The following is a 20,089-nucleotide window of genomic DNA, read 5'->3' on the forward strand; positions in this document are numbered from 1 at the left end:
AAGATCCCAAGATGGGCTCAGCTCAACCCCCCCCACCCAGGCCTGCCCCCCACCCTGAGCCATGCCCCCCCACCCCAAACCAGAAGGTGTCCTGCCGTAGGTGGGGGGGTCCCTCACTTCTTCTCGAAGGCCTTGTTGGAGGGCTTGAGGGTGGCCAGGTTCTGGAACTCGACGCTCTCGCCCGCCAGCCCGTCCTCGCCGTAGCGCAGCTGCACCACCTGGTTGATGGAGTTACGGACCGTCGCGTCGTACTTGACCATCACCGACTCCATGGACTTGATCAGCCGACGCTGGATGTACCCTACGAGGGGGACGGAGGGGGACGTGTCACCCCTGGAGGGGGGTTTGGGGGTCATGGATGGCTTGGGGGATCCCCAGGAAGCATCTAAGGAGGGTTTTGGGGTCCTGGAGGGCTTGGGAGGTCCCCAGGAGGCATCTAAGGAGGTTTTGGGGGTCCTGGAAGGCTTTGAGAGATCCCGAGGAAACATCTAAGGAGGGTTTGGGGGACCTGGAGGGCTTCGGGGGGCTCCAGGAAGCATCTAGGGAGGGTTTGGGGGTCCTGGAGGGCTTTGGGGGGTCCCCAGGAGGCATCTAGTGAGGGTTTGGGGGTCCTGGAGGGCTTGGGGGGTCCCCAGAAGGCATCTAAGGAGGGTTTGGGGGTCCTGGAGGGCTTTGGGGGTCCCCAGGAGGCATCTAGGGAGGGTTTGGGGGTCCCTGGGTGGCTCCAGAGAGGAGAGATGGGGACACAGGAACCCCTGAAGAAGGTCTAAGAGTCCTTGTGGGGGGCACAGGGTGCTCTGGGTAGGGGTTGGAGGTCCTGAAGACCATTGGGGGGCCCCAGGAGGCATCTAAGGAGGGTTTGGTAGTCCCAGAAGAAGGTCAGGGTGGTCAACGGTGACCCCATGACGAGGTAGGGTGGGACACGGGGGGCTCACAGCAGTCGGTGGCCTCAGTGAAGATGAGTCCACCATGATGGGGGGACGTGGAGAAGGTGGGGTGGGATTTTTGGAGGTGGGGACTGACCGGTCTCGGCCGTCTTGACGGCGGTGTCGATGAGGCCCTCACGCCCACCCATGGCGTGGAAGAAGAACTCGGTGGGGGTGAGGCCGGCCAGGTAGGAGTTCTCCACGAAGCCCCGGCTCTCGGGCCCGTAGTCATCCTTGATGAAGTGGGGCAACGTGCGGTGCTTGAAGCCGAAGGGGATGCGTTTGCCCTCCACGTTCTGCTGGCCCACCACCGCGATGACCTGCAGGGGAGGGTGGAGAGGACACCGTGGGTGGGGGGGGGGTGGCTGCCACCCCTAGACCTCATAAAAGGTCACTGAGTTCCATAGAGAATGTCCTGAGGGGCTCTAGGGACGCCCAATGTATGTGGGAGATGTTCATCTTGAAGGCCAACATCATCAAGGACCACCACGATGACCCATGGGGACCACCACGACGACCCAAGGGGTCCTCCTAGAATCTACAGTGATCACCCTGGTCCCCTCAAGTCATCCCTGACCCCGTAGGAAATGTCCTGAGGGGCTCTACGGACCCCCAAGGTATCTGGGAGATGTTCTCCTTGAAGGCCAACGTCATCATGGACCACCACGATGACCCATGGGGTCCTCCTGGACCCTACAGTGATCACCCTGGTCCCCTCAAGCACCTCTGATCCCTGTAGGGAACATCCCGAGGATCTGTAGAGACCCTCAAGGTATGTGGGAGACCCCACAGGAGACCCCCAAGACCTCAGAGATGTCCATCTTGGAGCTCCTGGTGCCCAACACCACCACGGACCCTCAAGAGGAGCCCACACAGGTCTACAAAACCCAACAGGAACCCTCCCAAACCCCCAGAGATCCTCCACCACCTCCCTGAGATCCCACAGGAGCCCCCCAAGACCCTGTAGAACCCCCCAAGACCTCAGAGATGTTCATCTTGGAGCTCTTGGTGCCCAACACCACCACGGACCCTCAAGAGGAGTCCACACAGGTCTACAAAACCCAACAGGAACCCTCCCAAACCCCCCCGAGATCCTCCACCACCTTCCTGAGATCCCCCAGGAGCCCCCCAAGACCCCGCAGAGCCCCCCAAGACCTCAGAAATGTCCATCTTGGAGCTCTTGGTGCCCAACACCACCACGGACCCCCAAGAGGAGCCCACACAGGTCTACAAAACCCAACAGGAACCCTCCCAAACCCCCCCGAGATCCTCCACCGCCTCCCTGAGACACCACAGGAGCCCCCCAAGACCTCAGAGATGTCCATCTTGGAGCTCTTGGTGCCCAACACCACCACGGACCCCCAAGAGGAGCCCACACAGGTCTACAAAACCCAACAGGAACCCTCCCAAACCCCATGGAGATCCTCCACCACCTCCCTGAGATCCCCCAGGAGCCCCCCAAGACCCCGTAGAACCCCCCAAGACCTGGGAGATGTTGATCTTGGAGCCCTTGGCACCCGACACGACCATGGACTTGAAGTTGTTGTACTCGGAGAGGGACTTCTGGGCGGAGGAACCCGTCTTGTCCCGGGCGTCGTTGAGGATGCGGTTGACCTGGTTCTCGAAGGTCTGACGCAACGTGTTCCCCGGGGTGGGCTCCAGCTCGTTGTTGTGGGCCTTCTCGATGACCTGCCACCCCATGGGGACCCCCCCGTGATGTCACTGGGGCACCCCAACACCCTGGGAGCACCCCAAGGTATCTCAGGGGGTTTGGGAGGGGATGAAAACCACCTGGGGAAGGTCCTCAAGGTGTCCTGGGGGAGTGGGGGGGCGCTAGATGGGTGGGGAGCACCCCACAAATGTTCTAGGAGAACCATGGGTGCTCCAAAACTCCAAGGAGCACCCCAAAAATGTCCCAGGAGAACCATGGGTGCTCCAAAACCCTGAGGAGCACCCCAAAAATGTTCTAGGAGAACCATGGGTGCTCCAGAACCCCAAGGAGCACCCCAAAAATGTCCTGGGAGGACCATGGGTGCTCCAGAACCCCAAGGAGAACCTTCAATCACCCCCCCATGACCCCACAGCACCACTGGGGCACCCCAAAACCTTCCAGAGACACGGGGGGTCCCCAGAAGGTTGAGGAGCACCCAAACCCCCCCAGAGGGACCCACTAGCATCACCAAAGAAGATCTCCAAGCCCTGTGGAGAACCCCAAAGTCCACCTCATCACCCCCCACGTCCCACAGCGCCCCCAAGGAACCCCAGATCTCACCCAGGAGATCCCACAGCGTCACTCAGGTCCCCCCCACCACCCTGAGGACCCCCCCAAGAAGCCACCACCCACCTCAATGACATCCTGCTTGGCCTTCTTGATGGTGTTCTGGATGTCCTGGTAGGTCTTGGCGTCGGCGATGGAGTCCCCAATGCCGATGGTGTGGCCTGGGGGTGGGGGGGGACACTCAGGTGGGTGCTCCCCACCTCAGGGTGGCCCCCACCCCATGTCCTGTCCCCCCCTCAACCCCAAACCCAACCTTCTGCCATGTTCTCCTGACCCTACAGGAGATACTTAGGGCCATGGACCAGAAGAACAGGTCCAAGGGCACCCAGTGGACAACAAGGTCCTCGTAGGGCCAAAAAGGGGTCCAAGACCCCCCCCAAGACACCTGGGTCCCTGTTGTCCCAAAGAACATGGTCCAAGAGCCCCCATGGGCACCCAAGTCCTCCTCCGACAGGGTCTGAGAAGGTCCATGGTGCTCCAGAACCCCAAGGAGCACCCCAAGAACCTTCTAGGAGAACCATGGGTGCTCCAGAACCCCAAGGAGCACCCCAAGAACGTTCTAGGAGGACCATGGGTGCTCCAGAACCCCAAGGAGCACCCCAAAAATGTCCTAGGAGAACCATGGGTGCTCCAAAACCCCAAGGAGCACCTCAAAAACCTCCTAGGAGAACCTGGCCCCCCATTTTGTGCCCTCAAGAGAGGTCCATGCCACCCCACCACGCCACCCTGTCCCCCTGGTCCCCCCCCGACCTTCGATGAGGAGCCAGTTGTTGATGACAGTCTGGATGTTGCTGTAGAAGAGGCGGGTGGTGTCGTGGCCCATCTCCAGGTAGGAGATGTGGACCAAGGACCCCGCCGAGGTGCCCAGGGACTTCTTGCAGAGGATGCCCATGATCAGCTCCCCATTCTCCACCACCACCTACACGGAGGGGGTCAGTCACCACCCCCCAACTCTCCAGAGACACCCCACCCCACCCCATGGTTCACCCAACCACCCTTGAGGACCTCTGTGTCCTCAAGGCACCCATCAATCCCCCCAAGACACCCCAAGGGGCTTCTGTAGCCCCTTCACCCACCCCAAGGTTCTCCCCAATCTGAGGGCACCTCCAAATCCCACCAACCCACCCTGGAGCACCCTCAAGATCCTCCAGACCACCCTCACGTCCCACCAAGCCACCCCAGACCACCCTCAAGTCCCACCAACCCACCCCAGACCATCCTCATGTCCCACCAAGCCCCCCCAGACCATCCTCAAGTCCCACCAAGCCCCACTATGTCCCACCAAGCCACCCTAAAGCACCCCCAAGACCCTCCAGACCACCCTCAAGTCCCACCAAGCCCCCCCAGACCACCCTCAAGTCCCACCAACCCACCCCAGACCACCCTCAAATCCCACCAAGCCACCCCAGACCATCCTCAAATCCCACCAAGCCACCCCAGACCACCCTCAAATCCCACCAAGCCACCCTAGAGCACCCCCAAGACCCTCCAGACCACCCTCAAGTCCCACCAAGCCCCCCCAGACCACCCTCAAGTCCCACCAAGCCCCCCCAGACCATCCTCAAGTCCCACCAAGCCCCCCCAGACCATCCTCAAGTCCCACCAAGCCCCCCTAGACCACCCTCAAGTCCCACCAAGTGCCCCCAGACCATCAAGTCCCACCAAGCCCCCCTAGACCATCCTCATGTCCCACCAAGCACCTCTACGTCCCACCAAGCCACCCTAGAGCACCCTCAAGTCCCTCCAGACCACCCTCAAGTCCCACCAAGCCCCCCTAGACCATCCTCATGTCCCACCAAGCACCTCTACGTCCCACCAAGCCACCCTAGAGCACCCTCAAGTCCCTCCAGACCACCCTCAAGTCCCACCAAGCCCCTCTAGACCATCCCCAACTCCACCCAAGCCACCTCGGAGCACCCATCACCCACCCCAGAAGTCCTCCACACCCTCTTCTCCCACCCCAGCCCCCCCCACCCACCTTGGTGTCCCCGGGGGAGATGTGCTTGTAGGGCCCGCTGTCCTCGTCGTCGGGGTGGGTGCTGTGGGTGCGGATGCAGTTGATGTGCCCGGGGATGATGAGGGAGAAGATCTGTTTGCCCGTCCAGAGGGGACGGGGCTTCAAGATGGCGGGTTGAGGGACCTTCCCGTCCCATGTCGAGAGGAACATCAACAGGTTCATCACCTCCCCCTGCGGGACGGGGGACAACCCGTCAGCACCCCAACAACGGCCACGGCACGACGATGCCCCCCAAAAAACCTTCTCCAGGGTCTCCTGGAGGCCAAGGACATCCCAGATCTTCCCACCACAGCCCCAAAACCAGTTCTACTGGTCAAGGAGACCCCATAAGGACCTCAAATCCTCCCACCACAGCCCCAAGAATGCCCCAAAACTCCCCAGAAATGGTTCTACTGGTCAAGGAGACCCCATAAAGACCTCAAATCCCACCACCACAGCCCCAAGAATGCCCCAAAACACCCCAAAAATGGTTCTACTGGTCAAGGAGACCCCATAAGGACCTCAAATCCTCCCACCACAGCCCCAAGAATGCCCCAAAACTCCCCAGAAATGGTTCTACTGGTCAAGGAGACCCCATAAAGACCTCAAATCCCACCACCACAGCCCCAAGAATGCCCCAAAACACCCCAAAAATGGTTCTACTGGTCAAGGAGACCCCATAAGGACCTCAAATCCCACCACCACAGCCCCAAGAATGCCCCAAAACTCCCCAAAAATGGTTCTACTGGTCAAGGAGACCCCATAAGGACTCCAAATCCTCCCACCACAACCCAAAGGTGCCCCAAAACCCGCCCTAAACCCCATGTCACACCCCAAGGACACCCGAAACCCACCCCCAAACCCCACCTCACACCCCAAGAACACCCCAAAACCACCCCCAAACCCCACGTCACACCCCAAGAACATCTTCCCACCACCTAAAGTCCTTCTGCACCCCAAGGACACCCCAAACCCCACATCACACCCCAAGGACACCCCAAAACCACCCCCAAACCCCACCTCACATGCCAACAACACCCTCCAGACCCCTCAGAGCTCCTACACCCTCTCCTGCACCCCACAGACACCCCAAAACCACCCCCAAACCCTACATCACACCCCAAGAACATCTTCCCATCACCCAAAGTCCTTCTGCAGCTCAAGGACACCCCGAAACCACCCCATATCCCACGTCACACCCCAAGAACACCCCAAACCCACCCCCAGACCCCATGTCTCACCCCAAGGACACCCCAAACCCACTCCCAAACCCCACCTCACACCCCAAGGACACCCCAAAACCACCCCCAAACCCCACCTCACACCCCAGCAACACCCTCCAGACCCCTCAGAGCTCCTAAACCCCCTCCTGCACCCCACAGACACCCCAAAACCACCCCCAAACTCTACGTCACACCCCAAGAACATCTTCCCATCACACAAAGTCCTTCTGCAGCTCAAGGACACCCCGAAACCACCCCAAATCCCACATCACACCCCAAGGACACCCCAAACCCACCCCCAAACCCCACCTCACACCCCAACAACACCCTCCTGACCCCTCAGAGCTCTCCTGTACCCCCAGACACCCCTTTTCTGGCCACCACCCACCCTTGGAGCACCCCAAAACCCCCCTAAGGTCCAAAAAACCCCCCCAAAACCCCTTTTACGACCCCAAAACATGGGTCCCCCCCCACGCACGCGCTCCAAACCCACCCCCAAACCCCACGTCACACCCCAAGGACACCCCAAAACCACCCCCAAACCCCACGTCACACCCCAAGGACACCCCAAAACCCCCCCAAACCCCGCGTCACACCCCAAACCACCCCCAAATCCCACGTCACACCCCAAGAACACCCCAAACCCCATGTCACACCCCAAGGACACCCTAAAACCACCCCCAAACCCCACCTCACACCCCAAGGACACCCCAAACCCCACGTCACACCCCATGGACACCCCAAACCCACCCCAAACCCCACGTCACACCCCAAGGACACCCCAAACCCCACGTCACACCCCAAGGACACCCCCAAAACCACCCCCAAACCCCACCTCACACCCCAAGGACACCCCAAACCCCACGTCACACCCCACGGACACCCCCAAAACCACCCCCAAACCCCACCTCACACCCCAAGGACACCCCAAACCCCACGTCACACCCCAAGGACACCCCAAACCCACCCCAAACCCCACCTCACACCCCACGGACACCCCAAACCCACCCCCAAACCCCACCTCACACCCCAACAACACCCTCCTGACCCTTCAGAGCTCTCCTGTACCCCCAGACACCCCTTTTCTGGCCACCACCCACCCTTGGAGCACCCCAAAACCCCCCTAAGGTCCAAAAAACCCCCCCAAAAACCCCTTTTACGACCCCAAAACGTGGGTCCCCCCCCACGCACGCGCTCCAAACCCACCCCCAAACCCCACGTCACACCCCAAGGACACCCCAAACCCACCCCCAAACCCCACCTCACACCCCACGGACACCCCAAACCCCACGTCACACCCCAAGGACACCCCAAACCCACCCCAAACCCCACCTCACACCCCACGGACACCCCAAACCCACCCCCAAACCCCACGTCACACCCCAAACCCACCCCCAAACTCCACCTCACACCCCAACAACACCCTCCTGTACCCCACAGACACCCCTTTTGCGGGCACCACCCACCCTCGGTGCCCCCCAAACCCCTCCTACGCTCCAAAAAACCCCCCAAAACCCCCTTTTACGACCCCAAAACGCTGGTGTCCCCCCCCCACCCCACGCACCCGCTCGAGGAAGACGTCGCGCTTGGTGAACTTGCGGACGGCCGTGAGGGTGTCCTGGACGATGCCCATGACGGGGCGGTTGGACTGGGGGGTGACGATCATGCGGGGCACCATGGCCAGCTCCTGGATCTCCGCCCGCGTCTCCAGGGACTGGGGCAGGTGCAGGTTCATCTCGTCCCCGTCGAAGTCGGCGTTGTAGGGGGTGGTGACGCTGTGGGGTGACGGGGGGACACGGTGTGGGGCTGGGAGGGGGCAGCGGGATGGGGGCTGGGGGTGGGGAGGGGCTGTGGGGGAGGGTTGGGGTGGTTATGGGGCACCAGGGGTCTGCTGTGGGACAGGTTTGGGGTCACCAGGGGTCTGCTGTGGGGCAGGTTTGGGGGTGTTGGGGCAGATTTGGGGGCGTTAGGGGAGGTTATGGGGCACCCACAGAGGTTTGGGGGCACCAGGGGTCTGTAGTGGGGCAGGTTTGGGGGTGGTGGGGCAGGTTTGGAGGCGTTGAGGGAGGTTATGGTGCACCCACAGAGGTTTGGGGGTACCAAGGGTCTGTAGTGGGGCAAGTTTGGGGGTGGTAGGGCAGGTTTGGGGGCGTTGGGGGAGGTTATGGGGCACCAGGGCTCTGCTATGGGGCAGGCTGGGGAAGGTTATGGGGCACCCACAGAGATTTCGGGGCACCCACAGAGGCTATGGGGCACCCATAAAGGTTTGGGGGCACCAAGGGTCTGCTGTGGGGCAGGTTTAGGGTCACCAGGGGTCTGCTGTGGGGCAGGGTTAGGGGCGTTGGGGCAGGTTTGGGGGCATTAGGGGAGGTTATGGGGCACCCACAGAGGTTTTGGGGCACCAGGGCTCTGCTGTGCAGTAGGTATGGGGGCGTTGGGGCAAGTTATGGGGCACCCACAAAGGTCTGGGGGCACCAGGGGTCTGTAGTGGGGCAGGTTTGGGGGTGGTGGGGCAGGTTTGGGGGCATTGGGGGAGGTTATGGGGCACCAGGGCTCTGCTATGGGGCAGGCTGGGGAAGGTTATGGGGCACCCACAGAGGTTTCGGGGCACCCACAGAGGCTATGGGGCACCCATAAAGGTTTGGGGGCACCAGGGCTCTGCTGTGGGGCAGGTTTGGGGGCGTTAGGGCAGGTTATTGGGCACCAGGGGTCTGCTGTGGGGCAGGTTTGGGGGCGCTGGGGCTTTTGGGGTGACAAGGGCAGTTTTGGGGTGACACAGGTCACCCCCCTTTGTAATGGGGCAGTTTTGGGGTGCCAGGAGCAGTTTTGGGGTGCCCCCCAGCCAGGGGGGTCAGTTTTGGGGTGCAGGAGCAGGTTTGGGGTGACAAGGACACATCTGGGGTCACATCCCTTTGCAACGGGGCAGTTTTGGGGTGCTGGGGGCAGTTTTAGGGTGATAGGGATTTTGGGGTCACCTCCTCATACTGGTGGCACCAGTTTTGGGGTGACAGCAGCAGGTTTGCAGACACCCCCCTTTGCAATGGGGCAGTTTTAGGGTAAACAGGGGCAGTTTTAGGGTGCCAGGGGCAGTTTTGGGGTGCCCCCCCATCCAGAAGGGGCTCAGTTTTGGGGTGCAGGAGCAGGTCTGGGGTGACAGGAGCAGGTTTGGGGTCACCCCCCTTTACAATGGGACAAGTTTAGGGTGACTGGGGCAGTTCTGGGGTGACTGAGGCAGTTTTGGGGTGCCTCCCCCATCCAGGGGGGCAGTTTTGGGGTGAGTAGAGTAGTGTACAGGTGACCGGGGGTAGCTTTAGGGTGACAAGAGCAGTTTTAGGGTACTGGGGGCAGCTTTGGGGTGATCCCCTACTGCAGGGGGGCAGTTTTGGGGTGCTGGGGGCAATTTTGGGGTGAGCAGGGGCAGTTTTGGGGTGCCCCATCATACAGAGCAGCTCAGTTTTGGGGTGCTGGGTTTTTTGGGGTGACAAAGGCACTTTTGGGGTGACAGGGGTCACCCCCCTTTGCAATAGGGCAGCTTTAGGGTGACAGGGGCAGTTTTGGGGTGCCCCCCCATCTGGGGGGGCAGTTTTGGGGTCCCCGGGGGCAGTTTTGGGGTACCTGAGGTTGAGGCGGAAGGTGGACCAGGGCAGGATGCGCACGCGGTGGCCCATCATGGACATCTTGTGCAGCGTGGGCTGGCGGTTGAAGATCACGATGTCCCCGTCACACATGTGCCGCTCCACCTGGGGGGGGGGACACACGGGGTGACCCCGTCAGCAGGGGCACCCCAGCACCCAGGGGGGGACCCTAAACCAGCGCCCACCAGCAGGGGGTGCCCTAAAACCAGCACCCACCAGTAGGGAGTGCACCAAAACCAGCGCCAACCAGCAGGGGGTGCCCCAACACCCAGAGCGGGGACCCCAACCCAGCACCCACCAGTAAGGGGAACCCTAAAACCAGCGCCCACCAGCAGGGGGCACCCTAAAACCAGCGCCCACCAGCAGGGGGCACCCCAAAACCAGCACTGACCAACAGGGGGTGCCCCCAAACCAGCACCCACCAGCAGGGGGCGCCCCAAAACCAGCACCCACCAGCAGGGGGCACCCTAAAACCAGCACCCACCAGCAGGGGGTGCCCCAAAACCAGCGCCCACCAGCAGGGGGTGCCCCAAAACCAGCACCGACCAACAGGGGGGTGCCCTAAAACCAGCACCAACCAGCAGGGGGGCACCCTAAAACCAGCGCCCACCAGCAGGGGGTGCCCCAACAGCCAGAACAGGGACCCCCAACCCAGCACCCACCAGCAGGGGGCACCCTAAAATCAGCACCCACCAGCAGCGGGTGCCCTAAAACCAGTGCCCAGCAGTAGGGGGCGCCCTAAAACCAGCACCCACCAGTAAGGGGAGCCCTAAACTAGCACCCACTAGCACGGAGCACCCTAAAACCAGCACCCACCAGCAGGGGGGTGCCCTAAAACCAGTGCCCACCAGCAGGGGGCGCCCTAAAACCAGCATCCACCAGCAGGGGGCACCCCAACACCCAGAATGGGGACCCCAACCCAGCACCCACAGTAAGGGGGTGCCCTAAAACAAGTGCCCACCAGCAGGGGGCGCCCCAAAACCAGCACCCACCAGCAGGGGGCGCCCTAAAACCAGCACCCACCAGGAACTCCCAAAACCCCAAGGTTTGGCCCCATTTCTGAGGTGCCCCCCCCCATTTTTGGGTGCCCCCCCCCCATTTTTGGGTGCCCCCCCCCCATTTTGGGTGCCCCCCCCCCACCCTGTAGCCGATCTGCAGGTGCAGGTCGCTGGGCTTGGGGTGGAAGCGCAGGTCGATGCGGTCCCCGTTGTCCCGGATGATGTACTTGGCCCCCGGGTACTGGCTGTTCCCGCGGCGCACCAGCTCCTGCAGCCTGGGGGGGGACACGGGACAGTTGGGGGGGGGACAGGGGACACTTGGGGGGTGGCACGGGACAGGGTGGGGGGACAGGGGACACTCGGGGGGGGGCACCAACCCCCCATGGCACACGCTGGGGGGTCAGGGGGAACTCTCATGTCCTGCCCAGGCTTCTTGTGTGGCCCCCCCATGTCCCCCATGTCACGTCCCCGTGTCCCCCCCGCACCCCCTCCATGTCCCCGTGTCCCCCCATGTGTCCCCCGAGTCCCTGATGTCCCCCCATATCCCCCCACGTGACCCCAATGTCCCCCACACCCCCATCTGCCCCCCAATGGCCCCCCCACCCCCTCCATGTCCCCTGTCCCCTCACGTGCCCCCCAATGTCCCCGTGTCCCCCCACACCCCCCCCCCCTCCACCCCCAAACTCCCCCTTTTGGCCCCTAAAACCTCCATAAACCCCCTAAATCCCCCCTTATGGCCCCTCAAATCCCCCCCCACGCCCCCCAAAACACCCCCAATCCCCTCCCTACACCCCCAAAACGCCCCATACACCCTCAACACCCCCCCCACAACCCCCAAACTCCCCCTTTTGCCCCTAAAACCCCCATAAGCCCCCCAAAACCCCCCATAAATACCCCCAAAAACCCCCAAACACCCCCCATCACCCCCCAAACCCCCCCCACACCCTCTAATTCCCCCTTTTAGCCCCTAAACCCCCCCTTATGACCCCTCAAATCTCCCCCACACCCCCCAACACACCCCCAATCCCCCCCAAACTCCCTCTTTTGGCCCCTAAAACCCCTCAAATCCCCCCCGCCCCCAACCCCCCCCCACACCCCCAAACTCCTTTTGGCCCCTAAAACCCCCATAAACCCCCCCTTATGCCCCCTCAACCCCCCCCAAAACACCCCCACGCCCCCCCCCCCAAAACACCCCCCAAACTCCCCCACATCCCCTAAAAGCCCCCCCCCCCCCACCCCCAAACTCCCCCTTTTGGCCCCTAAAACCGCCCATAAATCCCTCGAAGCCCCCCCAAAACCCCCCCTTACGCCCCCTAAAATCCCCCCCATGCCCCCCAAACCCCCCCACGCCCCCCCAACGCCCCCCCCCCCACCTGTCGATGTTGAAGGGGGTGACGATCTCGGCGAAGGTCATGTTGGCGGCGATGGAGCGGGGGACGCCCACCTGGTCGATGGCCAGGTTGGGGTCGGGGGTGATGACGGTGCGGGCCGAGAAGTCCACGCGCTTGCCCATGAGGTTGCCCCGCACCCGGCCCTCCTTGCCCTTCAGCCGCTGCTTCAGGGACTTCAGGGGGCGCCCTGACTTCTGCATGGCCTGGGGGGGGGGGGCAAATGGGGAGGGTCAGGGGGGGCTCGACCCCCAAAAGTGCCCCCCCCAAGAGGTGGCATCAGGGAGGACGGGGCAGAGGGGGACATCGACCCTCCCTGGTTGCCCCCGTGGCTTTGGGGGGGCACAGAAGGGGTTTGGGGGGCAGAGGGGGGGTTTGGGGGGGCACAGGAGGGGTTGGGGGGGCACAGGAGGGGCTTGGGGGACCCCCCGACTTCTGCATGGCCTGGGGGGGGGCAAATGGGGGGGGGTCAGGGGGGGCTCGACCCCCAGAAGTGCCCCCCAAAGAGGTGGCATCAGGGAGGAGGGGGCAGAGGGGGACATCGACCCTCCCTGGCTGCCCCCATGGCTTTGGGGTGGCACAGGAGGGGGTTGGGGGGGGCATGAGGTATTTGGGGACCCCCCCAAGTTCTGCATGGCCTGGGGGGCGGCAAATGGGGGGGGGTCAGGGGGGGTTCGACCCCCAAAGTGCCCCCCAAGAGGGGGCATCAGGGAAGAAGGGACAGAGGAGGACATCGACCCTCCCTGGCTGCCCCCATGGCTTTTGGGGGGGCAGAGGGGGGGCTTGGGGGGGCACAGGAGGGGTTTGGGGTGGCCCCCAAGTTCTGCATGGCCTGGGGGGGGCAAATGGGGGGGGTCAGGGAGGGCTTGACCCCCAAAAGTGCCCCCCAAGAGGTGGCATCAGGGAGGAGGGGGCAGAGGGGGACAACGACCCTCCCTGGCTCGTGCCATGGTCTGGGGGGGCACAAGAGGGGTTTGGGGGGGCAGAGGAGGGGCTTGGGGGATGTCCCTGTCCCCTCCCTGTGTCCCCTGGCTGTCCCCTGTCCCCCCCGTCCCCCCTCACCTGGAGCAGCCCAGGCACCTCGTTGCCCACCATGGTGGCCACGTGGAACCGGAGCAGTTTGACGTCCCTGTCCCCTGCCCGTGTCTCCTCTCCCCTTCCCATGTCCCCCCCCGCCATGTCCCCTGCCTGCCCCTGTCCCCTGGCTGTCCCCTGTCCGCCCTGTGTCCCCCCCTGTCCCCTCACCCGGGGCAGGCCGGGCACCTCGTTGCCCACCGTGGTGGCCACGTGGAACTGGAGCAGTTTGACGTCCCTGTCCCCTCCCTGTGTCCCCTCCCCGTGTCCCCTGTCCCCTGTCTGTCCCATGTGTCCCCTGTCCCCCCCTGTGTCCCCCCCTGTCCCCCCTCACCCGGGGCAGCCCCGGCAGCTCGTTGTCCACCATGGTGGCCACGTGGAACTGGAGCAGCTTCACGTCCTCGGCGATGACGTGCGCGGCCGCCCCGTTCTGCTCGTTGCGCCGCAGCTGATTGTTGATCTTGACGATGTCGGCGAGTTTGTGGGTCAGGTCGTCCTGAAATAGGGGGGGGACACCCCAAAATTAATGGGGGGGGGCAGCAGCACCTCCAGGGACCCCCAAAGTCACCCCAAAACCACCCCAGGGACCCCAAAACCTGCCTAGGGACCCCCAATGTCACCCCAATACTCACCCAGACACACCAACGACCCCCAAGGTCACCCCAAACCCCCCCAGGGACCCCAAAACCTCTCTAGAGACCCCCAATGTCACCCCAAAACCTCCCTAGAGACCCCCAGTGTCACCCCAATACTCACCCAGACACACTAGGGACCCCCAAGGTCACCCCAACCCCCCCCCCAGGGACCCCCAACATCACCCCAATACTTACCCAGACACACCAAGGGGCCCCAAGACCATTCCAAAACCACCCCAAGGACCCCAAAACCACCCCAGGGACCCCCAACGTCCCCCCAGTACTCACCCAGACACACCAGGGACCCCCAATGTCACCCCAAAACCACCCCAGGGACCCCCAATGTCACCCCAAACCCCCCCAGAGACCCCCAATGTCTCCCCAATACTCACCCAGACACACCAGGGACCCCACAAGTCACCCCAAACCCCCCCCAGGCACCCCCAACATCACCCCAATACTCACCCACACACACCAGGGACCCCCAAGGTCACCCCAAAACCTCTCCAGGGACCCCAAAACCTCCCTAAGGATCCCTGATGTCACCCCAAAACCTCCCCAGGGACCCCCAACATCACCCCAATACTCACCCACACACACCAGGGACCCCCAAGGTCACCCCAAAACCTCTCCAGGGACCCCAAAACCTCCCTAAGGATCCCTGATGTCACCCCAAAACCTCCCCAGGCACCCCCAACATCACCCCAATACTCACCCACACACACCAGGGACCACCAAGGTCACCCCAAACCTCTTCAGGGACCCCCAAGATCACCCCAAAACCACCCCAAGGACCCCAAAACCTCTCTAGGGACCCCCTAAGGTCACCCCAATACTCACCCAGACACCCCAGGGACGCCCCAAGTCACCCCAAAACCCCCCCCAAGGACCTCAAAACCCCCCCAGGGTCACCCCACACTCCCCAGGACCCCCTCCAATGTCACCCCCAGCCCCACCTGGTTGCGGGCCGAGCCCTGCATGACGACGGCGGGGCGCACGGAGAGGGGGGGCACGGGCAGGACGGTGCAGACCATCCCCAGTACTCACCCAGACACACCAGAGACCCCCAAGGTCACCCCAAAACCCCCCCAAGGACCTCAAAACCCCCCCAGAGACCCCCAATGTCACCCCAATACTTACCCAGACACCTCAAGAACCTGCAATGTCACCCCAATACTCACCTAGACACCCCAGGGACCCCCAAATTTAGCCCAAAACCACTCCAGGGACCCCAAAACTTCTCTAGGGATCCCTAATGTCACCCCAAACCTACCCCAAGGACCCCAAAACCCCCCCAGGGACCCCCAATGTCACCCCAAACCCCCCCAGGTCACCCCAAAACCCCCTTAGGAACCCCCAATGCCCCCCCCCGTACTCACCTAGACACACCAGGGACCCCCAAGCTCACCCCAAAACCCCCCAAGGTCACCCCAAACCCCCCCAGGGACCCCAAAACCCCCCAGCGACCCCGAAATTCCCCCCAGGGACCCCCCAGGTCACCCCAGGACCCCCCCCCCACCCACCTGGTTGCGGGCCGAGCCCTGCATGACGACGGCGGGGCGCACGGAGAGGGGGGGCACGGGCAGGACGGTGCAGACCATCCACTCGGGGCGGGCGAAGCGCGGCTCCATGCCCAGCACGAAGCACTCCTCGTCCGAGATGCGCTTGAAGATCTCGTGCACGCGCTCGGGGCTCAGCAGGATCTTCTTCTCCTGCGAGTCCTCGTTCACGTGCTTCCACTCGGCGTAGAGCTCCAGCCCCGAGCGGCGGATGCGGGGCTGGTACCGCCCGCAGCCCCCGTGGCCCTGGGCGGGGGGGAGAGGGGGTTAGGGGGGTCATGGGGGGGGGGTTGGGGGGTGATGGGGGGGTTTGGGGGGTCACAGGGGCATTAAGGGGGTCACAGGGGCACTAATGGGGGGGTAAGGGGGAGATGGGGGCATTAAGGGGGTCACGGGGGCATTTATGGGGGGTTAAGGAGGAGATGGGGGCATTAAGGGGGTCACAGGGGCGTTTATGGGGGGTCACGGGGGAGATGGGGGCATTGAGGAGGTCACAGGGGCGTTTATGGGGCATTAATGGGGAGATGGGGGCATTAGTGGGGTCACGGGGGTGTTAAGGGGGGGTTAAGGGGGAGATGGGGGCATTAAGGGGGTCACAGGGGCATTTATGGGGGGTTAAGGGGGAGATGGGGGCAATAAGGGGGGAGATGGGGGCAATAAGGGGGGAGATGGGGGCAATAAGGGGGTCACAGAGGCATTAAGGGGGAGTAAGGGGGGGGTTAGTGGGGACATGGGGGCATTTGGGTGTTAATAGGGGGGTTAGGGGGGAGATGGGGCATTAAGGGGGGAGATGGGGCATTAAGGGGGGAGACAGGGGGAGATGGGGGCATTGGGGGGGGTCACAGGGATGTTTGTGGGGTTACGGGGGCATTTGTGGGGTCACAGGGGTGTTAATGGGGGGGTTAAGGGGGAGATGGGGGCAATAAGGGGGGAGATGGGGACATTAAGGGGGTCACAGAGGCATTAAGGAGGGTAAGGGGGGGGTTAGTGGGGACATGGGGGCATTTGGGTGTTAATAGGGGGGTTAGGGGGGAGATGGGGCATTAAGGGGGGTCACAGGGGCATTTATGGGGGGTTAATGGGGAGATGGGGGCAATAAGGGGGGAGATGGGGGCATTAAGGGGGGAGATGGGGGCATTAAGGGGGGAGATGGGGGCATTAAGGGGGTCACAGGGGCATTAAGGGTGGAGTTAAGGGGGAAGATGGGGCATTAAGTGGGTCATAAGAACGTCGATGGAATCATTGGGGCATTAATGGGGGGGTTAAAGGAGAGATGAGGGGGTTAGTGGGGTCATGGGGGCGTTTGTGGGGTCACGGGGGCACTAATGGGGGGTAAGGGGGAGATGGGGGCATTAAGGGGGTCACAGGGGCATTAAGGGGGGGTTAGTGGGGTCACGGGGGCATTAGTGGGCGGGTTAAGGGGGAGATGGGGGCATTAAGGGTGGAGTTAAGGAGGGAGATGGGGGCATTAAGGGGGTCACAGGGGCATTAATGGGGTCATAGGGGCATTAAGGGGGGGTTAAGGGGGAGATGGGGGCATTAAGGGGGTCACAGAGGCATTAATGAGGGGGTAAGGGGGAGAGCGGGGGGTTAGTGGGGTCACAGGGGAGTTTGGGGGGTCACGGGGGTGTTAATGGGGGGGTTAAGGGGGAGATGGGGCATTAATGGGGTCATTGGGGCATTAATGGGGAGGTTAAGGGGGAGATGGGGGGTTACTGGGGTCATGGGGGCGTTTGGGGGGTCATGGGAGTGTTAATGGGGTGTTAGGGGGTGTTAATGGGTGGGTTAGGAAGGAGATGGGGCATTAAAGGGGGTCACGGGGGCATTTGGGGGGGTTAAGGGGGAGATGGGGCATTAAGGGGGGAGATGGGGCATTAAGGGGGTCACAGGGCCATTAAGGGGGGAGATGGGGGCATTAAGGGAGGAGAAGGGGGCATTAAGGGGGGAGATGGGGGCATTAAGGGGGGAGATGGGGGCATTAAGGGGGCATTAAGGGAGTCACAGGGGCATTAAGGGGGGAGATGGGGGCATTAAGGGGGCATTAAGGGGGGAGATGGGGGCATTAAGGGGGTCACAGGAGCATTAAGGGGGGGTAAGGGGGAGTTAGTGGGGATACGGGGGCGTTTGGGGGGTCACAGGGGTGTTAACAGGGGGGTTAGGGGGGAGATGGGGCATTAAGGGGGTCACAGGGGCATTAATGGGGGGGTAAGGGGGGGGTTAGCGGGGTCACAGGGGCATTTGGGGGGTGATGGGGGCGTTTGGGGGGGGTTAGGGGGGAGATGGGGCATTAAGGGGGTTATAAGGACATCAATGGGGTCATTGGGGCATTAATGGGAAGGTTAAGGGGAAGATGGGAGGGGTTAGTGGGGTCACGGGGGTATTAATGTGGGGGGTTAAGGGAAGATGGGGGCATTAATGGGGTCACAGGGGCATTTGGGGGTCATGGGGGTGTTAATGGGGGGATTAAGGGGGAGATGGGGCATTAATGGGGTCACAGGGGCATTAATGGGGTCCAGGGGCGTATTTCGTAGTCCAGGGGTGTATTTTGGGTGTGCAGGGGGTTATTCTGGGGTGATTTTGGGGTATTTTAGGGTGGTTTGGGGGCATTTTGGGGTGGTTTGGGGGCATTTTGGGGTGGTTTGGGGTATTTTGGGGTGTAAAGCAGTATTTTGATGTGGTTTGGGGGTATTTTGGGGTGGTTTTGGGGTATTTTAGGGTGGTTTTGGGGTATTTGGGGCAGGGGGATATTTTTGGGTGGTTTTGGGGTATTTTCAGGTGGTTTCGGGGTATTTTGGGGCAGTTTTGGGGTATTTTTGGGCGATTTTGGGGCAGTTTTGGGGTATTTTTGGGCGATTTTGGGGCAGTTTTGGGGCACGGAGGTTATTTTGGGGTGGCTTTGGGGGTATTTTTGGTGATTTTTGGGTGCAGGGGGTATTTTGGGGCAGTTTTGGGGTATTTCGGGGTGGTTCGGGCGTATTTTGGGGCATAGCGGGATATTTTGAGGTGTTTTTTGGGTATTTTGGGGCGGTTTTGGGGTGTTTTGGGGGTATTTTTGGGTGGTTTTGGGGTATTTGGGGCAGGGGGGCCCCACCTTCTCCTTGGCCAGGTCCTCGTCGCCCTCAGGCTGCTCCACCCCGAACTTGTGGTCCATCTCCTCGCCGCCCTCGCAGATGTTCTTGCCCTTGCACAGGTCGTACACGTGCGTCAGGCGCTTCTTGGGCTGCCCCTTGGACTTGCCCAGGATGTCCTTGATCTTGGGGTTGTTCTGCCCAAAGAGACACGGGGGGGGGTCACCACACGGTATCTGGGGTCACCAGAGCTTAGTTTGGGGTCTCCAGATGTTCTTTGGGGTCACCAGATATCGTTTTGGGCTCACAAGAGCTTAGTTTAGGGTCACCAGATGTTCTTTGGGGTCACCAGATGTCGTTTTGGGCTCACAAGAGCTTAGTTTAGGGTCACCAGATGTTCTTTGGGGTCACCAGACCTTATTTGGGGTCACAAGAGCTTAGTTTGGGGTCTCCAGATGTTATTTTGGGGACACCAAGTACTATTTTGAAGACACCACATGATCTTTTGGGGTCACCAGACGTTATTCAGGGGTCACCACACGTCTTGAGGACACCAGACGTTGTTCTGGAGTCACCAGATGTTCTTTGCAGTCACCAGACGTTCTTTTGGGGACACCAGATGTTCTTTTGGGGTCCCCAGACGTTCTTTTGGGGTCCCCAGACGTTCTTTTGGGGACACAAAAACTTAAGTTTGGAGTCCCCAGATGCTACTTTGAAATCACCAGACGTTCTTTTGGGGTCACCAGACTTTATTTGGGGTCACCAGATGTTCTTTTGCGGTCACCAAACATCATTTGGGGTCACCAGATGTTATTTGGGGTCACCAGATGTTCTTTTGGGATCACCACACATTGTTCTGGGGTCACCAGAGCTTAGTTTGGGGTCCCCAGATGTTCTTTTTGGGACACCAGACGTCATTTTAGGGTCACCAGACGTTATTTTATGGACACCAGATGATCTTTTGGAGACCCCAGATATTGTTCTGGGGTTACCACACGTTTTAAGACACGACACGTTCTTTTGGGGACACCAGGGGCTTGGGGCCATCCCAGCGTGGTCCTCCACCATCTCCAGGGCTCCAAGGACCACCCAGCAGGTGACAACCCCGCGTCCCCCCGACTTTGTCACCTCCTCCTGGTGCCCCCAACTCTTGTCCCCTCCTCTTGGTGTCCCTCAACCTCATCACCTCCTCCTGGTGCCCCCCAACTTGTCACCTCCTCCTGGTGCCCCCCAACTCTTGTCACCTCCTCCTGGTGTCCCTCAACCTCATCACCTCCTCCTGATGTCCCCCAACTCTTTGTCACCTCCT

At 61.7% G+C, this 20,089-nt stretch overlaps 1 protein-coding gene across 1 annotated transcript in view; it reads right to left on the reverse strand.

Annotated features, from left to right (window-relative positions):
* The window catches only part of LOC137677464 (DNA-directed RNA polymerase II subunit RPB1-like), a 40,855-nt gene that overhangs the window by 17,535 nt on the left and 3,231 nt on the right, over positions 1–20,089 (reverse strand). The window contains 13 exon segments of the mRNA XM_068424770.1: positions 118–301; positions 1,024–1,246; positions 2,412–2,615; positions 3,271–3,365; positions 3,955–4,123; positions 5,183–5,392; positions 7,988–8,198; positions 10,039–10,163; positions 11,199–11,331; positions 12,430–12,650; positions 13,853–14,014; positions 15,677–15,958; positions 18,804–18,977. Of these exon segments, the coding sequence (XP_068280871.1) occupies positions 118–301; positions 1,024–1,246; positions 2,412–2,615; positions 3,271–3,365; positions 3,955–4,123; positions 5,183–5,392; positions 7,988–8,198; positions 10,039–10,163; positions 11,199–11,331; positions 12,430–12,650; positions 13,853–14,014; positions 15,677–15,958; positions 18,804–18,977 (2,393 nt within the window).

Source organism: Nyctibius grandis, unplaced genomic scaffold (assembly GCF_013368605.1).
Source record: "Nyctibius grandis isolate bNycGra1 unplaced genomic scaffold, bNycGra1.pri scaffold_71_arrow_ctg1, whole genome shotgun sequence".
NCBI lineage: Eukaryota > Metazoa > Chordata > Aves > Nyctibiiformes > Nyctibiidae > Nyctibius > Nyctibius grandis.